At 52.5% G+C, this 17,060-nt stretch overlaps 5 protein-coding genes across 5 annotated transcripts; 2 read left to right on the forward strand and 3 right to left on the reverse strand.

The window, feature by feature from the left end:
• Nucleotides 1–43: 43 nt before the first annotated feature.
• Nucleotides 44–1,000, forward strand: N0V89_005144 (uncharacterized protein; the record flags this gene model as incomplete). Its single annotated transcript, XM_056213922.1, has 2 exons — nt 44–49; nt 116–1,000. 2 exons carry the CDS (start codon nt 44–46, stop codon nt 998–1,000), a joined length of 891 nt encoding a protein of 296 aa, XP_056071189.1.
• Nucleotides 1,001–1,216: 216 nt separating this feature from the next.
• Nucleotides 1,217–2,034, reverse strand: N0V89_005145 (uncharacterized protein; the record flags this gene model as incomplete). Its single annotated transcript, XM_056213923.1, has 2 exons — nt 1,217–1,989; nt 2,025–2,034. The coding sequence occupies 2 exons, from the start codon at nt 2,032–2,034 to the stop codon at nt 1,217–1,219; spliced, it is 783 nt and encodes a 260-aa protein (XP_056071190.1).
• Nucleotides 2,035–5,154: 3,120 nt separating this feature from the next.
• Nucleotides 5,155–6,372, reverse strand: N0V89_005146 (uncharacterized protein; the record flags this gene model as incomplete). The annotated part of the gene is made up of 4 exons (XM_056213924.1): nt 5,155–5,361; nt 5,414–5,865; nt 5,922–6,098; nt 6,144–6,372. The coding sequence occupies 4 exons, from the start codon at nt 6,370–6,372 to the stop codon at nt 5,155–5,157; spliced, it is 1,065 nt and encodes a 354-aa protein (XP_056071191.1).
• A 1,407-nt stretch (nt 6,373–7,779) lies between these two features.
• On the forward strand, nt 7,780–11,578 carry TRM8_2 (tRNA (guanine-N(7)-)-methyltransferase (tRNA(m7G46)-methyltransferase); the record flags this gene model as incomplete). The annotated part of the gene is made up of 5 exons (XM_056213925.1): nt 7,780–8,640; nt 8,686–10,492; nt 10,541–10,607; nt 10,651–10,756; nt 10,805–11,578. 5 exons carry the CDS (start codon nt 7,780–7,782, stop codon nt 11,576–11,578), a joined length of 3,615 nt encoding a protein of 1,204 aa, XP_056071192.1.
• Nucleotides 11,579–14,893: 3,315 nt separating this feature from the next.
• Nucleotides 14,894–16,717, reverse strand: N0V89_005148 (uncharacterized protein; the record flags this gene model as incomplete). The annotated part of the gene is made up of 1 exon (XM_056213926.1): nt 14,894–16,717. The coding sequence occupies one exon, from the start codon at nt 16,715–16,717 to the stop codon at nt 14,894–14,896; it is 1,824 nt and encodes a 607-aa protein (XP_056071193.1).
• Nucleotides 16,718–17,060: the final 343 nt, after the last annotated feature.

Consider the following 17,060-nt stretch of genomic DNA (forward strand, 5'->3'; position numbering starts at 1 on the left):
CACCCAAGCATAATTGACACCTCGGCGGGCCTCCGATATAAATATGGCCGTTCTTACTACACTCTCGTTTCCTCGCCCAGCACTCGCCACTTCAACCTCTGTCAAGATACACCAGACGCTTCACACACGACCAGAGCACTCCTTCGACCTGGATAACGAGTACCAGGCCCACCATCAACTTGATACCGACCATTCTGGTAGACAAGTCGCACGAAGCAACATTACTACGATGTCTTACTTGGACGCAAACTCCCCAACCCCCATCACGAAAGTAATCACCAACAAGACAACCGACGAAGCAACGAAATCAGTCCACATGTTCGCCCTCGAGATCGCCCTCCTGCAATACCCAATCGCCCACGCCAAGATCGATTCCAACTCCAAGAACAGGCTGATGACCATCATAAATGTCCGCCGATCTCAAGCCATGAGCCAAGACCCCGATCTCTTCACCAAAGTGCTCGACGAGAAAAGGAGTGAATGGAGCGTACATTGGAATACTTGGAGTCCGTGGGCTGTCCACCCTTCGTTTCCAGGCTCTGCAAACGAGGAAGAAGACAAAGAGATTAAGAGGGCGAAGGCCGCTGCTATCACACGCTTTGTCACTGAGATTATCATCCTGGAGTTTTATTGCGTGAACGCCGGACTTGGAGACGAGGCGATCAAAGCTGTTATTCGGACTGTTGATCGCTGCTATTTTCTTGCGAAGAGCATAGACGCCGCCTGGCACGAAGACATCCTGAGAAGGAAGAGGAAAGAGTGGATGAGCCATTGGCTGGAGTGGGCGTCTTTTGACGAGCTGGGGAGGTTGGAGTATGGACCGGTACATGGTACAGAGGGCGGTACAGAGGACACTCCAGCGAACTTGATGTTCGGGAAGACGGTGATGTTAATTAGGACAGATGATGGACAGGATGTGCTCTTGGATGCGGAACTATTGGCGGAGCATGTGAGGGCAGATTACGAGGGGTTGAGGATGGCTATACTTGGTGGGTGGTGAACAGATCTACACAAGTCACGCCTGGGATGTATGCTGCTGAGCTGGCAGTCCACGAGTGTATGAATTAGTCCTGGGATGAACATGCGATACAGTCATATTACAGACGTCTAGATCTACGACGACAAGGCCGCTACAAGATTACAGCTCTCCACCTCTTGCCTCTTGCCTCTATGAACACCAATAACGCCGCCCAATGCTCGTGTCGACCTCTGTCGCTCAACCCTTCACCAGGTTCATCTGCTTCGCCATCTTCGGCTCAATATACAGCGCCTCCGCCTCCGTCACAACAAGCGGCTTCTCCCCTTTGCTCTCATCCACAAGCGTCTCCAACCGCCCCTTAACCCACGCCTTCCGTCCCTCCACCTTCGTCGTCTCCGCCCTCAACACCAAAACCTGCCCCGCCATAGCCGGCGCCTTGTAATCCACCTTCAAACTCGCCGTCACAGCCGCGCGGTTGGGCAGAGCGGGGAAACAGCATCGTGCGAGTCCCTCATCTAGAAGCGTGGCGAGCAACCCCCCGTGGATGATGCCGGGGTGGCCGCACAAAGCGGTGCCGATGTACTGCAGGGACACGAAAGATTTGCCATCTTCGGTCCCGAATTGCACGGGCGGAACTTCGATTTTGTCATCCCCCATGAGCGTGCCGCCTGTGAGGCTCTGCGCGCGCAGCTGCGCGGGGATCTTGAGGTGCGGTCGCGAGGCGATGTACTTCTCATCTTGCATGAGGGAGCGCGTGAGCGGGTGCTCGAAGAGGGCTTTCTCGATTGCGGCGGCTTTCTCGGTGGCGGGTGTGTAGAGAGAGAGGGTTTCCTCGTCGGTGGGAGGGGTTATGAGGTCTTTAAGGACCGGGGCGGTAGGGGCGGCGGCCATAGTGAAGCCGAGGGTGAAGGTGAGGAGAGAAAGGGCGAGGGTGATGGGAAGGCGGACGTAGAGCGGGCGTTTGGGTTTGGGAAGTGGTTCTGCCGTTCCTTTGGAAGTGGTTTGGGATGCTGTGCTTGAGTTAGATATGCGCTTCCAAGCATACAGATATCCATGGAGGATTGGGATATGCTTGGAAATTACCTTCAGAAACAGTACTCTGCCACCTTGCTCGACTTTGCAAGGTACCTCTGGCGGTGACGTCTGGTCTTATATTCGGGAAATATTTTCGGACCGGCGCGACAGGTACACCCTGGCTCCGACGGCCACAAAAAGCGGCGTGCCTGCATGCGGCAGACCTTGCGGACGAATACATAGTGCTCCACATCCAAGAGGCGCTAGGCGGTCTGGTGCTGGACGCGCGCAATGCGATGATGTTGCGGTCAGTGAATGGCGCTTGGACCTGGTTGGTGTTTCCCGTTTTGCCTCGGCCCAGGGTCTAGTTCCGAGGTCGGAAGGCGTTGGTGATTGGAACGTACATGAAAACTTCAACTGACTAGAAGGTAGACTACGAAGGTAAGGGATTTGTGAGGGTTCGGCCGACACTTGTAGGCGGAAATTGTTGAGCCGACATGGCCCTAAATGCACATGCAAGGTTCGTGTTTACAATACACAGCGGCCTTCCCGTTCCAGCGAAATTCCATGCGATTTTCCTATTCTGGGTATTTCCTATCTCTACCTGCCATTTTCACCCATAATCCTCACACACCACAAGAAGTACAATTACAAAACGCCATACTGTTGTAGCAGCATCGTCTTGCATGCCTATCATCAGACCGGTGTAATTGTTACATGCCGGCAGGTAGCTCGCTTTTGTCACTACTTGACCAAAGATGATTACAGGACGTTGCTTCCCATATATATGTTGTCATCCACATGTGCATTAGAAGGCCATAATAAAGTGGTAACTTTGCGTCGCCAAACCACTGTTGCTCAGTCGGATGCCACCAATGATAGAATGTGGGATAGGCAAAGCTTGCGGTAGGTCACGCCCATAGGAGCAGGACTGGGCTGCGAACTTCGCAAATGTCTACTAACAAACATCCAATGGGTCGACTACATAGGCCCTCCCATCACCTTTTGAACTCAGTAAGAATGCATCTTAAGTCATATCGCTGTAAAGAACAACATGCAATCCAACAGCGAGTCGGACTCGCATCCAGATGACCTCCCTTCAGGCACACCCCCACTGCCCTATGCAATTCCTCCCGCTGTCAGAACACCGGGCAGGGAGCCCGCCACTTCCAGCTCCAGCGATGATCCATCCACCCCGGACTGGCCCCCAGACAAACCTTGGCCTTGACCATCCCCTCATCTGGACCGCAGCAAAATAGGAGATCACGAGAGATACAAGTTCCAGAACAACGTTATCGCGACTGAGATATCCATTGTGCAATTCCACTGTGTCATGGGCATGGACGGAAAGGAGCCGGGAGACGAGTTCATCAAGACTTCATATCGCATCGTTGAGGCGCGCAAAGCGTTGGCTGTGCAGGCGGAACCGGATCTCGTTGAGGATAGATTGGCTAGACGGCGACGTGAGTGGGTGGCGCATTTGGGCCAATACTATGGAATATGGAAGAGCTGGGAAGAAGATGGGCCGAATTTGATCGACCTCGTCGAGCGGAAGTGGAAGAGCTTGGGGGACGAGATGCAGAAGGAGAGGGGGATGTGGAGCCCGAGAGAGAGAAGCGAAGCCGGGAGGAGGATGGGGAGACTCAGAGCGAGAAGCGAAGCCGACCCGTGTCTGAGACCGGACATGACCCCTACGTGCGATTCGTTTTCCTTCTTTCAAGGTCGCCCGTAAAATTGCTCTTGAGTGCTGCAATGTACCTTCCAAATGACGTGTACTCAAGGCTGGATAAGCTCAGCCTCAATCTGGTCCACCACAGGCAGTACAACCGTTGCGATGCCCATCCCGATTCAATAAAAGCGTTCCTGCACCACCTTCAACCGCCCTCCCCCTGGGACTACCATCATCTCGGTCTCAGCAGCATCTCCATATGCGTCGTTCTCCACACCTCATCCTTCTCCACGCCCACAACCTCAAACCCCCTCGTCTCCCAAAACTCCACCGCACCAGGTAAAAACGGATGCGTATGCAAATACAGCCTCTGCACCCCCTGCTCTTCAGCCCTCTTCTTCAAGTCCTCAAACAATCGTGCACCAAGTCCAGCTCTTCTATAGACGGGCAAAACATACAACCGCACGACTTCTACAGTATGCATGTCGTGGTAGTGCAGACCTGCAAAGCGGTGATCATACGGCACGTAGCCAACCGTTGCTATAATCCTGTGGGTGGCTGTCTCTCGGGAAAGCAAGAAACAGCCGCTTTGCACCCAGCGAGCGACATCATCTGCGAGCTGGGTATGCAACGTGGGAAACATGTCATGACGCGCGTTGTTGATGAAGGTTACGACTTCGTCGGTCGTCTCGGGTGTGACAAGTTCGACTACCCATCTTTGATCTGAAGGTGCCGAGGAGGACTGAGAAGAACAAGTAGGAGACGGAATATGCATGGGATGGGATGGTGTGATGGCAATATGATGCTAATATGCATGCGCGTTGACGGCGAGCGAATGAAATTTGGGACGCGAGGCGGACTAAGCTGGAAAGGGTAATATGTGCGCTTGGTATGTTTAGTTCTGCTTGAGGACGGCTCCAGGAAGTTGTAGAGATAACAAAAGCAAGGATCGCAACAGGAGCTAGGAACGACCATGTGAATTGTCGTGATCCGTGATGGACAGCCTGAATCAGGGACTGTAAGAGCTAGACAGAACGTACTTGACGAAATGGTTGGCACCACGTCATGAAAAACATCAGGCAATCTATTCACAAGTTCACCTCGAAGAGGACGAATGGCATGACAGTAGTTTGGAGGACGTGTCGCTGGAGGGCAAGACCAGTCAGGTCTAATTTTGTATGTCATGGGGACGTCGTGAAACAAATAACAAGAGTCAAGGATGACGGTGTTCAACCTCATGATCTGATTGCGTGTATTGACCGGCTATTGTTTCCGCCCATCGACTCGGGCTGGTGTAACAAGAGTGAGGAGGTTTCTGGCAATGCAAATAGCGGTCATCTTTGGTGGGTACTGCAATTGAGAACCTATAGTTGTGTTTTACAGTATGGACACAAAGACCCAAGAATCTATCTGAAGCTCAACTTCAAGGGACCTTTTTTTCGGTTGTTTAGACAATACCAAATAGAAGGAAGAAGCGGTGGTGCGACATGTCTCACACGATGTAGACGGAGCTTCTTCCGCTTTCAGTGTGTATCGTCGAGAGACGTTCCACCCGAATCTCATGCTCAACGTTCACTTGCATAGGCGTGACGTCCATTACTGGGGGCGATTTGCGGAATTTGTTGCGCCATACGCCCTTCGAGGACTCGTTAAAGCCGTAGATGATAGCGTCCGCGAAGCCTTGAATTACGATGCATGCCTGTGCTATCATTAGCGATGTTGAGATCTCCAATGGCGCATGAACTACTGACCTTGTCGACAGTAGCAATGCCAAAAGGCGCTGGCACCCCTTTTACACTCTGGTATATCCGGATGGACGTCGGAATTGTCCAGATCAACATATACGCAAGAGGATAGTACATCATCTGTTTAGCTAGCTTCTTCAGCACAGAGCTCGGACGGTCTGCGTGTGTTTTTCCGTTGGTTCCGTACCGCTCGACTTCGATTGTACCATCTTTGCTGGTTATGTGCATAGAGGCCGAAGGGCGGCCGATGCGCCGCGTTGACGAACCGTTCTCGGTTTCTGATGAGATGCCGGCGAGGCCACGCGACGAGCTCTCGTCTTGGAAGGAGATGAATTGCTCATGTGCGAGGTGAATGATGCGATAAAGATGGGCGTAGAGGCCTAGCATCGCGACTATGATGACCCATCTGGGGACAAAGTTGACTAGAAGTCTAGTTCTGTCGGAGCCAAACCAGCACCCTGTGGCCAATTAGTCTTATTGCGCATGCTATGACTGTCCAGACACAATTACTTACAAGCTCCAATGTCGCTGTAGCCATCCAACCCGACACCCAGCGCAGCCCACAGAATTGAAAATCCCCATGGTAGACACCACAGTAGGATCCGGTGTTTTTGCATCCAGGTCACCTGATGTTTGTAATTCGCAAGAATCAGAAATGTGCAGATCGCAATAGTCATCACCCAGTAGTCAGCTGTTCAGGTTAGGTTTGACGGACTGTTGCGGGCGGAAGACGTACTCTGCACGACGAAGAACTGTGTCATGAAGCCGTTGAAGCTGCAGAATGCTTGATGCTTTCCGATATTATAACCAATCAAATTTGCCGCGCATGATGACAAGAAGTTGACGGCCATGAAGAAGTCCGAGATCGCGAGCCCCAGAATAAGCTGATGGCGGAACGTCCTCACTTCTTTGAACAGCTGCGAACGATCAACATAAGTCACCATATCCTTTACGATACTGATCATTGACTTACGCAGAAACTTAAAATGATCCATCCTGCGCCCGCAATACTCAAGACCGACACTGCAAGAATAGCTTCATTGAGGACCTGCACTTCGTGAGGCAGTGCAGGTGCCGACAACGCAGCTCTCGTTACAAGTTGAACCATGCTAGCAGTGTCCATTATGGTCACATCAGTAGTGGATTCTCTTCGCGGAGGATTGTAAGGTTTGTCGATGGCATCGTGAATGTACCAACGAATACACGGAACAGGAGAGCGTTATAAGATTGCCCTGTTGAGTCGAAGGATTCAGCAAAAGTACTTCGAAGATACGGTTTACAAGGTGCGCTGTGTCGTATGCTTATCTCCCTAATTGGGCACCGCGGAAAAAGCAAACATGGCCCAAGCATAACGGTGCGCGGGAGACGGTCTCAAGGACGTGACTGCGGCGAATGCATGCAGCGGAGAAGGGTTTGAAACAATGATCAGGAGTTGCGACTGATCGAGCTGATGTCGCGTCGATCCGTCCAGTGCTTGGATGTCTCAAGATTCAACAATTCCCCATAGACACACTTTCTGCAGACGCGCATAGTTGCCATAACCGCTACCAAGCGGAAGCGCGTATAAAAAAACGCCACCCCACGTTGTTTCACATGCATGCTCCGGATTAAGCACTTTGGTGGCTTGTTACACAGACAAGTCTAACGTTCGCCGGCGCCTCAACTCTAGAAGAGGGCATGGAGACTTCGATAAGAGTGTATGAGCGTCGCGACCAAGCACCGAAAAGAAGACATGTCGAGGGTTCATTTGGTGCCATCGTACCGTGGGGAAGATGCCAGAATGGCAGCCATGCTGGACAGTCGCTATCTGTACCCCGGCCTCTGAGCATTATGCCTGTGCGTTTCTGGTACGATGTTATCTGCCTGTCTCCTGAACATATCGTGGGGGATCTGCGACGCCGTCGCCTCTCAAATGCAGGGGCACCATAACCGAGACTGGAGCAGAAGACGTCGGAAGCCGCCGTGTATCTGAATATCCGATACGAGTGTTCTAGGGCTCTGCACCAGACCTGCTCGATTGGCCTCGTACCACCTTCGTGTTAGTGAAGTGGTGCTCTTCCTGGCGACATGACATGACATGACATGACATGACATGTGCAAGTAAAGCGAAAGTCTCGGCGTGCATCCGGATCACAAATACCACTTGAGTTTTGAATGGCGTCAAAGGCGGTCACCTGAATAATTCAATGTCGGTTCACAGGGCGATGGCTGGTTGAAGGTGTGAGCCTCTGTGAGGGATGAGTGTGGGTTCCCAAACAATGACGAAGCTAGGGCCCGTGCATGCTTGCTCGGAGCAAAGAGGCATCCCACGCCGAGACACGACAACACCAGGCCAGCGCTTGCAAGATGCATGCGGCGCGCTCCGCACGAGTATGGCCCTGAAGCGCAGAGATGTAGTCCTCGCCGCCGTCGCCGTTTTCATCGCCTGGGGCTATTTGACCCACTACAGCCCCTCCCTCCGCTTCCTGCCCTACGCCTTCGTCGCCGGTGTCCTCGCGACCGTCGTCCTGCAAGCATGGCTGATGCTCACCACTGCTTGGGATAAGGACCTTCGAAACGGAGGGAACGTGTATTATGGACCGCGCCATGTCGCCTTCCTGGCGCCAGACAAGTGGAAGGCGGAGAAGGCAGCCCTTACGAAGCGTTCTACGTACATGATGGAGCCTCTATACCCCGACTCGTTCGTCATATCTGACAGCTTAGACGTGCTGCTCGGATTGATACTACGCGACTTTGTCAAGAGCTGGTATGGCAGCATTAGCAAAAGTCCGACGTTTGTGAACGAAGTCGATCGCGCTGTGCGGGCAGCCCTGGGCGAGATACGCGACCGGTTGCTGGCGGTGGACATGGTAGAGATTGCCGTTTCACGAATGATACCTTTGATCACGGAACACTTGAGAGCTGCGTACGAAGCAGAACGCGTGGTTCGTGGTAAAAAGCTCTCCCGCGACGTCACCGAGTCGGAGGAGCTCGATATAGCCATTGCAGCCAAGTACAAGGAAGGTCGACTGCATCCTGCAGCATCCCTGGCATATTCGAATACCAAACTCGTCCAGCAACAGCACCTCCGCAGCATTGTCGCTCGGCTGCTGCCCAAGGTCATGCCTCAGAACATGACTACGAGCCCCGCTGTGAATGTCCTGATCAAGGAAATTGTGGCTTGCGCCGTTCTCTCTCCCGTGATGCAGATGCTTGCCGATCCAGACACATGGAACCAGCTGATGGAAGGATATGTAAGCTTGTCTGCTCTTCAGAAGGATCCGAATTAACATGCACAGGGTCGGTCTCTGCTCCAAGAACGAAAGACCGTGCGAAAGTTGCGCGCTGAATTGGACAAGCATGCGCCACCTTCGCCGAAGACTCCCAAGAACGTACAGTTTCCGAAGCTCGCCCCAGGTGATAACGAGCGGAAGTTCGAAAGATTCGTCCGAGCGATCAGACAAACGAACACACTTGCAGAGGCTCGCCGCTTTCGGAGCGAAATATCTGGACAATTGCGCAAAGACTCTATGATTGAAGGTCAAGATCCAGTGCATCTGCGTCGCTTGGAAACTGCAAGGAGAATCTTGGATCAGAAGATTAATAACTTACAGGCTGGCGGGTCGGTGCGCGGCAAAGTTGCAGCTCAAGAGAAGCCAAAGCATAAAAGAACTACGTCGCGATTCGAGAATGCTTCGTTGCGCGATGTGCTGTACGATTCCGCGGGGCTATCGTGCTTCATGGAGTATATGGACCAAGTTGGCTTGATGCGATTGGTACAATTCTGGATAGTAGTCGATGGGATTCGAAACCCGCTCGAGCAAGATACCGATGAACCTGTTGAGCTCAGTGGCTCATTGACTGCCTGGACTGATTCTGACAGAACAGACATGGCACAGATTAACGAAGGATATTTGACCCAGCCGGAGCTCGACATCCTTCCGCAAGCGCGTCAGGCTGTGACTACCTTTCTTAAAGCTGGTCGAGCTGCAACACCTGAACAATATCATAATGCGCGACGCTCACTCCTCCACGCCCAAACTGCTGTCTACGATCGACTCCAAGAACCTCACTTTAGACGTTTCAAGCGATCGAACCTCTACTACAAATGGCTGGCCATGGATGAAGCTGCCACTGTGCAGAAAAGTGCAGTCAGCACAACGATGGTTGCACAAACACTCGAAAACCCTTCAGCCGTTGCGTCCGCTCGGATGGTCCGGTCGCAGTCCTCCCAGAAGAACACCAAACTAGATATTCCCGACCTTCGACGGGCTGTTGCATCATCTTCTGACCTGAAGACACTTGGGAAAGGTCTGGATCTGGACCCACCACCACGGCGATCTTTGGACAGTAGCGCACCTGCTCGAGCACCGCTATTTGACGATGACTACGACAGTGACCCATTAGCCAATTCTACCGCAAGTTTAGATACCGATGCAGGCCTCTCGCGACAGCCTAGCGATAACACCAGAGCTGTAGAAGCACTATCAGTTGCGATGAACGATATCATGGGTGACGAGCCTGAAGGCTCGCTCTTCTCAGAGATTAGTACATTAGCTTCCCCGCAAGACAACGACTCTATGCGAGGATCCATGGAACTCCCACGCGCGATTTCTCCAGGCCCTTTGGCCATGCACGGCAAAGATAGGCTCAAGCCGAGTATAGCGTCTCTGGGCCTGGTGGGCGAGCCCAGGACCCGTGGTGTGTTCATCGACGATCTTTTCGGCGATGAAGAGAAGTTTCTGGAAGACGAAACGGAGGATCCGCATCGTGCTGCTGAAGAGGAAGACATACATGAGGCTGCCCCTGGTGATCTTGGCTTAGCGGAGGCCATCGATGCGCTGACAGCGGACATCGAGCGTTTAGTCACGCAAGAATCTATCGTGGACTCGTTGACTTCCAAAGCAGAGCTGACGAACAATGCTGCTGAGCTACGCATCTTACGAAAGTCCAAGTCTAGTCTCCAACGCGAGATTCATCGAAAGGAGCTACAAAGGCAGCAATATATTGTCCAAGAGAGTGACAACAGCTTGTATGGCCGTGCGACTGTGTTCATTCAGTCGATTATGGTGGGTACAGAGCCAGATGGGAAGGAGTTCGCAATGTGTAAGTGCTCGAAAGTGCTCCAAGTGACATCACTGATCAATTCTATAGATGTCATCGAAGTACGAAAGCGTGCCGGTGATCAGATGCCCGCCGCTGCATGGGTAGTCTCGCGGAGGTACAGCGAGTTCCATGACTTGAACAAGCGCCTGAGATCGAAGTTTCCTCAAGTCCGTAACCTGGAGTTCCCCTCGGCGGCAGATGATGTTGAAGCTGCAAAAGGATTTCTTGCAGAAGCGGAGATTGGGTTTGGAAAAGTATCTTCGCGTAAGTGGACTGTGCCAGCTTATTCTCTTCATACTGACTATCGGCTAGGACCTGCTGTTGATTCCAGCTGTGTGCCGCAGTCGAGAATTCCGCTCCTTCCTCTCCCAAGCCGCAATTTCCGCCTCAGACCCTGCATCAAGCCAACCGACCTCCAACGACTTTGTATCTCGTATCTATAGCTCTGTGGCAGATGGCATGGAAGAATTTCTTGGCAACATTCCTGTTCTAGACCAGCTCTCTGTGGCCGGTCAAAACCTCATCTCAGCAGCCACCACTCAGCTCGCCAACAGCAATGGAACCCCTGTTGCCCCTCTTGCAGCAGGGGCTGTTCTTGGTGTTGAAACAACCACCGATGCAGAAGCCGAAGCCGAGTTACTCGCGTTCGAGAACAAGGAACTGGAGCCTTTTGTGAAGCCCATTTGCGACATCTTTCTTGAGACATTCGAACTCAACCGCGAGAATAATTGGCTTCGCGGTCGCGCCGTCGTAGTCGTTCTCCATCAACTCCTCGGCGGCACTATTGAGCGCAAAGTCCGAGATTCGTTTAACACCGTTATGTCAGAAGACAACATTGCCAAGTACATCGACACACTGAAGGATAGCATGTGGCCAAATGGGCAGATGAAGCAAAGTGTGGAACGTACAGCACAGGACCGAGCGAAGAGCAGGAAGGAGGCAGGTGTGCTGCTTTCGACGTTGGTCCCAGAACTAGCAGCGAGTGTAGTGGGGAGGTCAAATGCGCAGATGGCGGCGAAGAAGTTGGAGGCGACGGTGAACAACCCCCCGCTTGAATACGCATCTTGCTTTCACGCTTTTGGATGAGATGATCCAGGTCTTATTTCCTGATGTGGGGATCAGGTAGAATCATGTCTTGGACAAATGGAGATGGATGTGCATCTAGGAATTAACCGAGTCTACAACTGTTCACAGAGCCCATCCGTCGTGTGAGTTACCAAAGCTGTTCCAGGTACTTGGTAATTTTGCGAAGCCCGACGTCGGCGACTGTCTGGACCCGAGTTCCACCTTCAGCCTCAACATGAAGCTGAGTTCCTCAGCCAACCTCTCACCGCCGATGTAACGTTAGACCTACCAAGCCTTTCAGAGGCGCTCGAAAGCATCGTTATATAAATGTTGAAGACCTCTTGATTAAGAAGTCCACGCTCTCAAGTCTCAACCACACGCACACACTTCGATAGCCCCTCAAAGCCACACTCGCTTGTAGCATCGACACTTCCTCTGCAAATCTATCAAAACTTCGCCATGAAAACTCCCATCCTAGCTGCCTTCGCCCTCACCACCCTCACCACCTCCGCGCAGCCATGCTACCCAAGCTTCTGCGGCTGGCAAGCCGTCGACCAGCTCCGTACGTTCCCCCTCTCCCCAACTTCTCAACCCTTCTCATCAGCCTGATACAATTCGTCGCTCACACACGCCAGACCACACACAAAGTGAGATTGCCCAACTGGCATGCGGACGCACCGATACTTGCGGAGGCAAGGAGTGGAATACTATCTACCACATGGGACTTACGGGGGGCTTATCAGCGGCGGGTTTCTGTGAGAAGGGGTGCTATGAGTGCTCGGGGGTGTGTGGGAAGGGGTGAGGGGTGCTGTCATTAGTGTGGTTGGTGTGTACTTCGAGAAGGCATGAAGAGGGTGCAGATGCTCTGTGGACGTTGATGCAGTGCTCTCTTGTCATGATCTTTTCGGAGGTCGGGTGAAATTGAGTTATTCAGGAGGGTGGCTCGACGTAGGGAAATGACTAAAACCTAGATGCTGCCATACGAAGAACACCGGCATAAGAATGTATCTACTTATATGACACCGAATCGTACTTGTAACGTAGTGGGGAGAGAGAACGTCTTAGTCGAGGCAGGAGCCCCATTGTTGAAGGGAACTTGCAGCATACGCGTCGGAGTAAAGAGTCGCAGTCTAATAACAGTAGCTGGCATTTCCAGCCACCCTCAGTACGACTAGCATGGGATGAAGGACCATGCCAGCCTTTACCTAAAGAGGAAAAACAAGGCGTTCGATTTAGGCTAAGCGCTGACCAGACAAGGATCCAGCCGAACGAAAGGCAACCTCACTGGAACCCGAACTAGCCGAGCGCATACCATAGGTATCCACAAGCTTATCTCGTTCGTGATCATGAACATTACCCAAGTCGAAGGACACAGAGAAGCCGAAGCGAGGTCGCCGTATCTTCGAGATGTTAATCTTCGTCCCCAGCAACAGCCACGGGAAGCTCAGCACTACCCACCAACGCCGCGTCAGGAGTCATGTCATGCGCAAAAGGAAGAGGAAAATCACTAGCCCCATGGCAGTAGACGCTCGCGTGAGCGCTTCCCTTCCTCCAGCTGCTCGAAGGCAGTTTTTCCTTTTCCGACTCACGCCCGAACCCGAAACAGACAAGAGTACATCAAAGAATGTTTGTAGCCGGAGTGAATCGGAGGACGGCGGTGCACCCGCCTTGACCGAGACCTTCAGTATCACCCAGCCATCTGTGATACGTCAACCCTTCTTCGTGCCACCTTTTGCCATTGACGCCGATCAAGAAACCTTCGGCATACTCTCGACTTGTACGTCTCCCACTGCCCGACCTTAGATAAAGTGTAGCTCCATGATTATCTCAGAGTTCTAACAATAGATTTCTCAGATCATCCTCAGGTTCTGGGCATGTGTTCCTTGTTTAATTTTGGTTTTGAGCGCGACATCAAAACCTCCCGATGGCATGAATGGCTAACAGAAGACGTTGCCTATGCCCATTCCGCCATGGCTCTTTCTTGTGCCGCTAGAGACAGTCTCTTTGGGCGCGCAACATCTAGGAGTACAACGTACCACGCTTTGAAAGCTGTGGAATACTTGAACAAGATGTTATCGAGTCAAGCGCTAGCTCTCCAAGACACTACCGTGGCTACAGTAATAAACCTCGGAGCAGCATCATCTATACCGTCCGACTATACTGCTTCATCTGCACATGTAGCAGGTTTACGACAGATCATCCATCTCCGCGGGGGCTTGGGCAGCTTTCAGGATAACCAGCACCTGTTGGTAAGCATAAGCCGGTAAGAGTATACCCCATTGCAGCCTCTTACCGAGTGAGAACAACCATTGTTGACTGTCTGCGTCACAGGCTCGATTTGCAGTTATCGCTAGGCACAGGGCAGCCCGGAGCTATCTATTCTGAAAGAGCACTTCTAGCTGGCGGATTCATGCCGTTATCAAAAACCTTACATCATCAGACACCGACTATTCCAAGCTTCGAAAATTTTATACAGGGACCCTTCGATTATAGGCTATCGCGAACGTTTCGTGACTTACAGCTGCTAGCACGGAACGCCAATGAAGCTACCCTGAGGAGTGGTAACGCAGTGCCAGAATCGACATTCCATCATGTACTTTTATCTGCGCAAAGTACCCTTTTCTCACTTGAAGAACAGCTTGACACGACATTGGAGGAGTGCCTACGCTTAACGTTACTGGTATTGCTCTCTACTACATGGGCTACACCAGGCCAGAGAATGCACTACGAACATGCCAAGTCTCGGATGTACCAACTGTGTCAGGCCATCGACGTTTCCTCTCCACGATTGCAGGAGCTCACGCTTTGGATATTGATGGTCGGTGTAGTCTCATTTGTGCTGGATCCGCACGAACAGTGGCTCCGCAGGCGCTGGCACGACGACCTCGCGACATTGACAAAGGGCGCTCAGTGGACTGATATACGGGCTCGGCTAAGGGAATTCATCTGGATTAATGCTTGCCATGATACACTGGGAGAACAATATTTCGAGGTTTTGTCAGCGACTATTTGACATGGTGGTATGAAAACTAGGCTTTCAAGTAAATCACATTGCACGAGCATGTCTTTAGTTTTCACAAGGGAGTGGAGGGTTCACTGATGGTGAAGCGGTTCAAGAATCTAAAACATATGGTATCCCCGAATCCCATTGCTCGTATATATGCATAAACCCAAACCAGGGTGCTTCCTCTATCGCAGCAAGATGCAGCACAAACTCAAAACACCGACCCCCGCATGAACACCACCAACAAAAGAACAGTACCAATACCCTAAGACCCCCTCCCAGGAAATCCGACCAAAACGCCGCTCACATTCCATACCACAATTTCCCTTACCCTACTCACTCCTTCCTCCTCTTCCCCCTCGCCTCCCCTTCCCAACCCACGCTCCCCACCAAATCCCCATCCGAAGCATACTCGCATGCATCGCCTCCGGATGCTCAAAGCACAGCACAATCGACACCCTCACCGCCAGCGCCCGGAACCACTTCTTCAGCACCTTGCTCTCGTTCCTGCGACTCGCTGCGCCGGCTGTGAGCGCGACCCACAGGAGCACGCCTGCCATGTCGGCCCAGCAGTCGGAAAGGTTGGAGTGCTCGAGCGCAGTTTTGAGGTGCTTGAGGAGGGAGGTGGTGGGGTTTGAGTGCTGCGGGGAGGGGAAGGAGAGGCGGGTGGTGGGGAGGGCGAAAGGGTTCGTGGGTTGTGCTGTGAAGTCTTGGCGGAGGGTGGTAGTTGTCGCTATTGACAGGAATGTATCTAAAGCGTCGGGGTTTTCTGCCTCTGCGACTTGCTTCAGTGCTTCGGAGAGGGGTATTCGTTGGGCTATTGCGGTTGCGGTGAGTATCGCGGTTATGCGGATTGCTTCGTAGCGCCAGTCGTTCGCTGTTAGAACGCTCTTCTTTCGAAGCTGTGATATGGGGGGGTATTGCGTGGTGATCTTTTTGTGAATGTTCTTCAGCGAGAGCGAGTTGTGGCGGCTCTGTTTCGTTTCGTGCAGGAAGAGATCCATCCTCATGCGGATGTCTTTGAGCATGTCGAGCGCTTGCGGCGAGCACCTCGACGAGCGTTTGATGGTCTCGAACTCGCTGCGCGGGCAGTATAAGGGGGATTCGGGAATAGTTGCGGTGTTGGGATAGCTTCTTGTGGACGCTGCCGCGGCATAGTCGATGTATTGTGATCGTGGCTTCGCTTCCCGAAGGATGGCGCATTCTAGGGATACCCAGGACAATGTAGACGCCAGACGTCCACTTACGCCGAGCTGCTCGAGCCCTCCTCTTTGGGTGACCATTCTTTCAATGCCGTTCTCATGAAAGTCTAGAGGCATATTGTCTCCAACGATGATCTCACTAGTAAGCAGCTGTGTCAGTGCGATGACATTATAATCGTCCTCTCGCGACTCTGGATTCAGCATATTCTGGCCGATCAAATGCATGACTTCCTGGCGTAACGCAAGTGTCTGGATGCTCTCGGAAGGCCGCTCGTTGACCGCATCGTAGTGCGCCGACGCGATGCAGAGCGTGCTGAGGAAGGCATGCGGAGACTTGATTAGTGTTGGTATCCAGTACATGCCCATTGCTTTAGTGCCGAAGCTTATTGAACAATGGAACTTCAGCTCTTCTACTGAAACTTGCGGATGACTCGCTTGGGGCATGGTCCGAAACGGATCGAGCGGCTTGCCTATCGACTGGAATGGCTTCGGGCACGTTTCATCGTAGGGTAAACGTACTCCTGTCCGAGAAGGGATGACTATGGGGGCGCTAGGGAGAACGAAATCCATGGATATTCTCGGAAGTCGCGAGACCTGCGATTCTGGTGTTTTTCTTGTACGTGTCTTCGGACTGCGTGGGAACGAGGTGCTCTGTGACGATTTCGTCCTGCCGTCCCCATTCATGAGTCGTATTGCCTCGCTATTAGAGGTGATGTCTTGCTGATCACTGCCAACGCTCGACCGTGAACCTGACGAGTCCTCTCCTAGTCCCCCTTGCTGCTCTTTCTGTGCCCCACGTGGCTTCTTCTCTTTCAGATAACTGCCCATGGCCTTCCTCCTCACAGTCGTCATATTCTTCGTCGACTTGAAATCCTCAAGCGACGTCCCCGTGATGAAAAGCAACCCATCCGATGCTCCATTGCGTTCATTACGTTCATTGGGCGGCGAAGTCATTGACTGCCGAGGGTGTAGTGAACCTGCACCACCTCTATTAGCCTTCACATATGAATCCGAACCAAACCACACAATCGTACAGAGAATAGGAACAACGCAAACTGTGAGAAGTGCGTACGCTTTCTGCCCGTAGTCGGCCAAGTATATGGCGGATTCGAGGCGGCAGGCGAGAAGGATGGCCTGGCCTGCAAGTGCGGCTCGCTAAGGCTAAAGAGGGGCATCTGCGACGAGGGGGCCGTCATGGTGAAATGTCCGACAACGGTATTCCCACGTTTTATCGGACTTTACCACGCAAGAAGGCGGACACCAAGGACTTGTAAGATTGTAAGGCTGATGCCGAGTG

Source organism: Didymosphaeria variabile (genome assembly GCF_027946475.1).
Source record: "Didymosphaeria variabile strain IMI 356815 chromosome Unknown scaffold_4, whole genome shotgun sequence".
Lineage (NCBI taxonomy): Eukaryota > Fungi > Ascomycota > Dothideomycetes > Pleosporales > Didymosphaeriaceae > Didymosphaeria > Didymosphaeria variabile.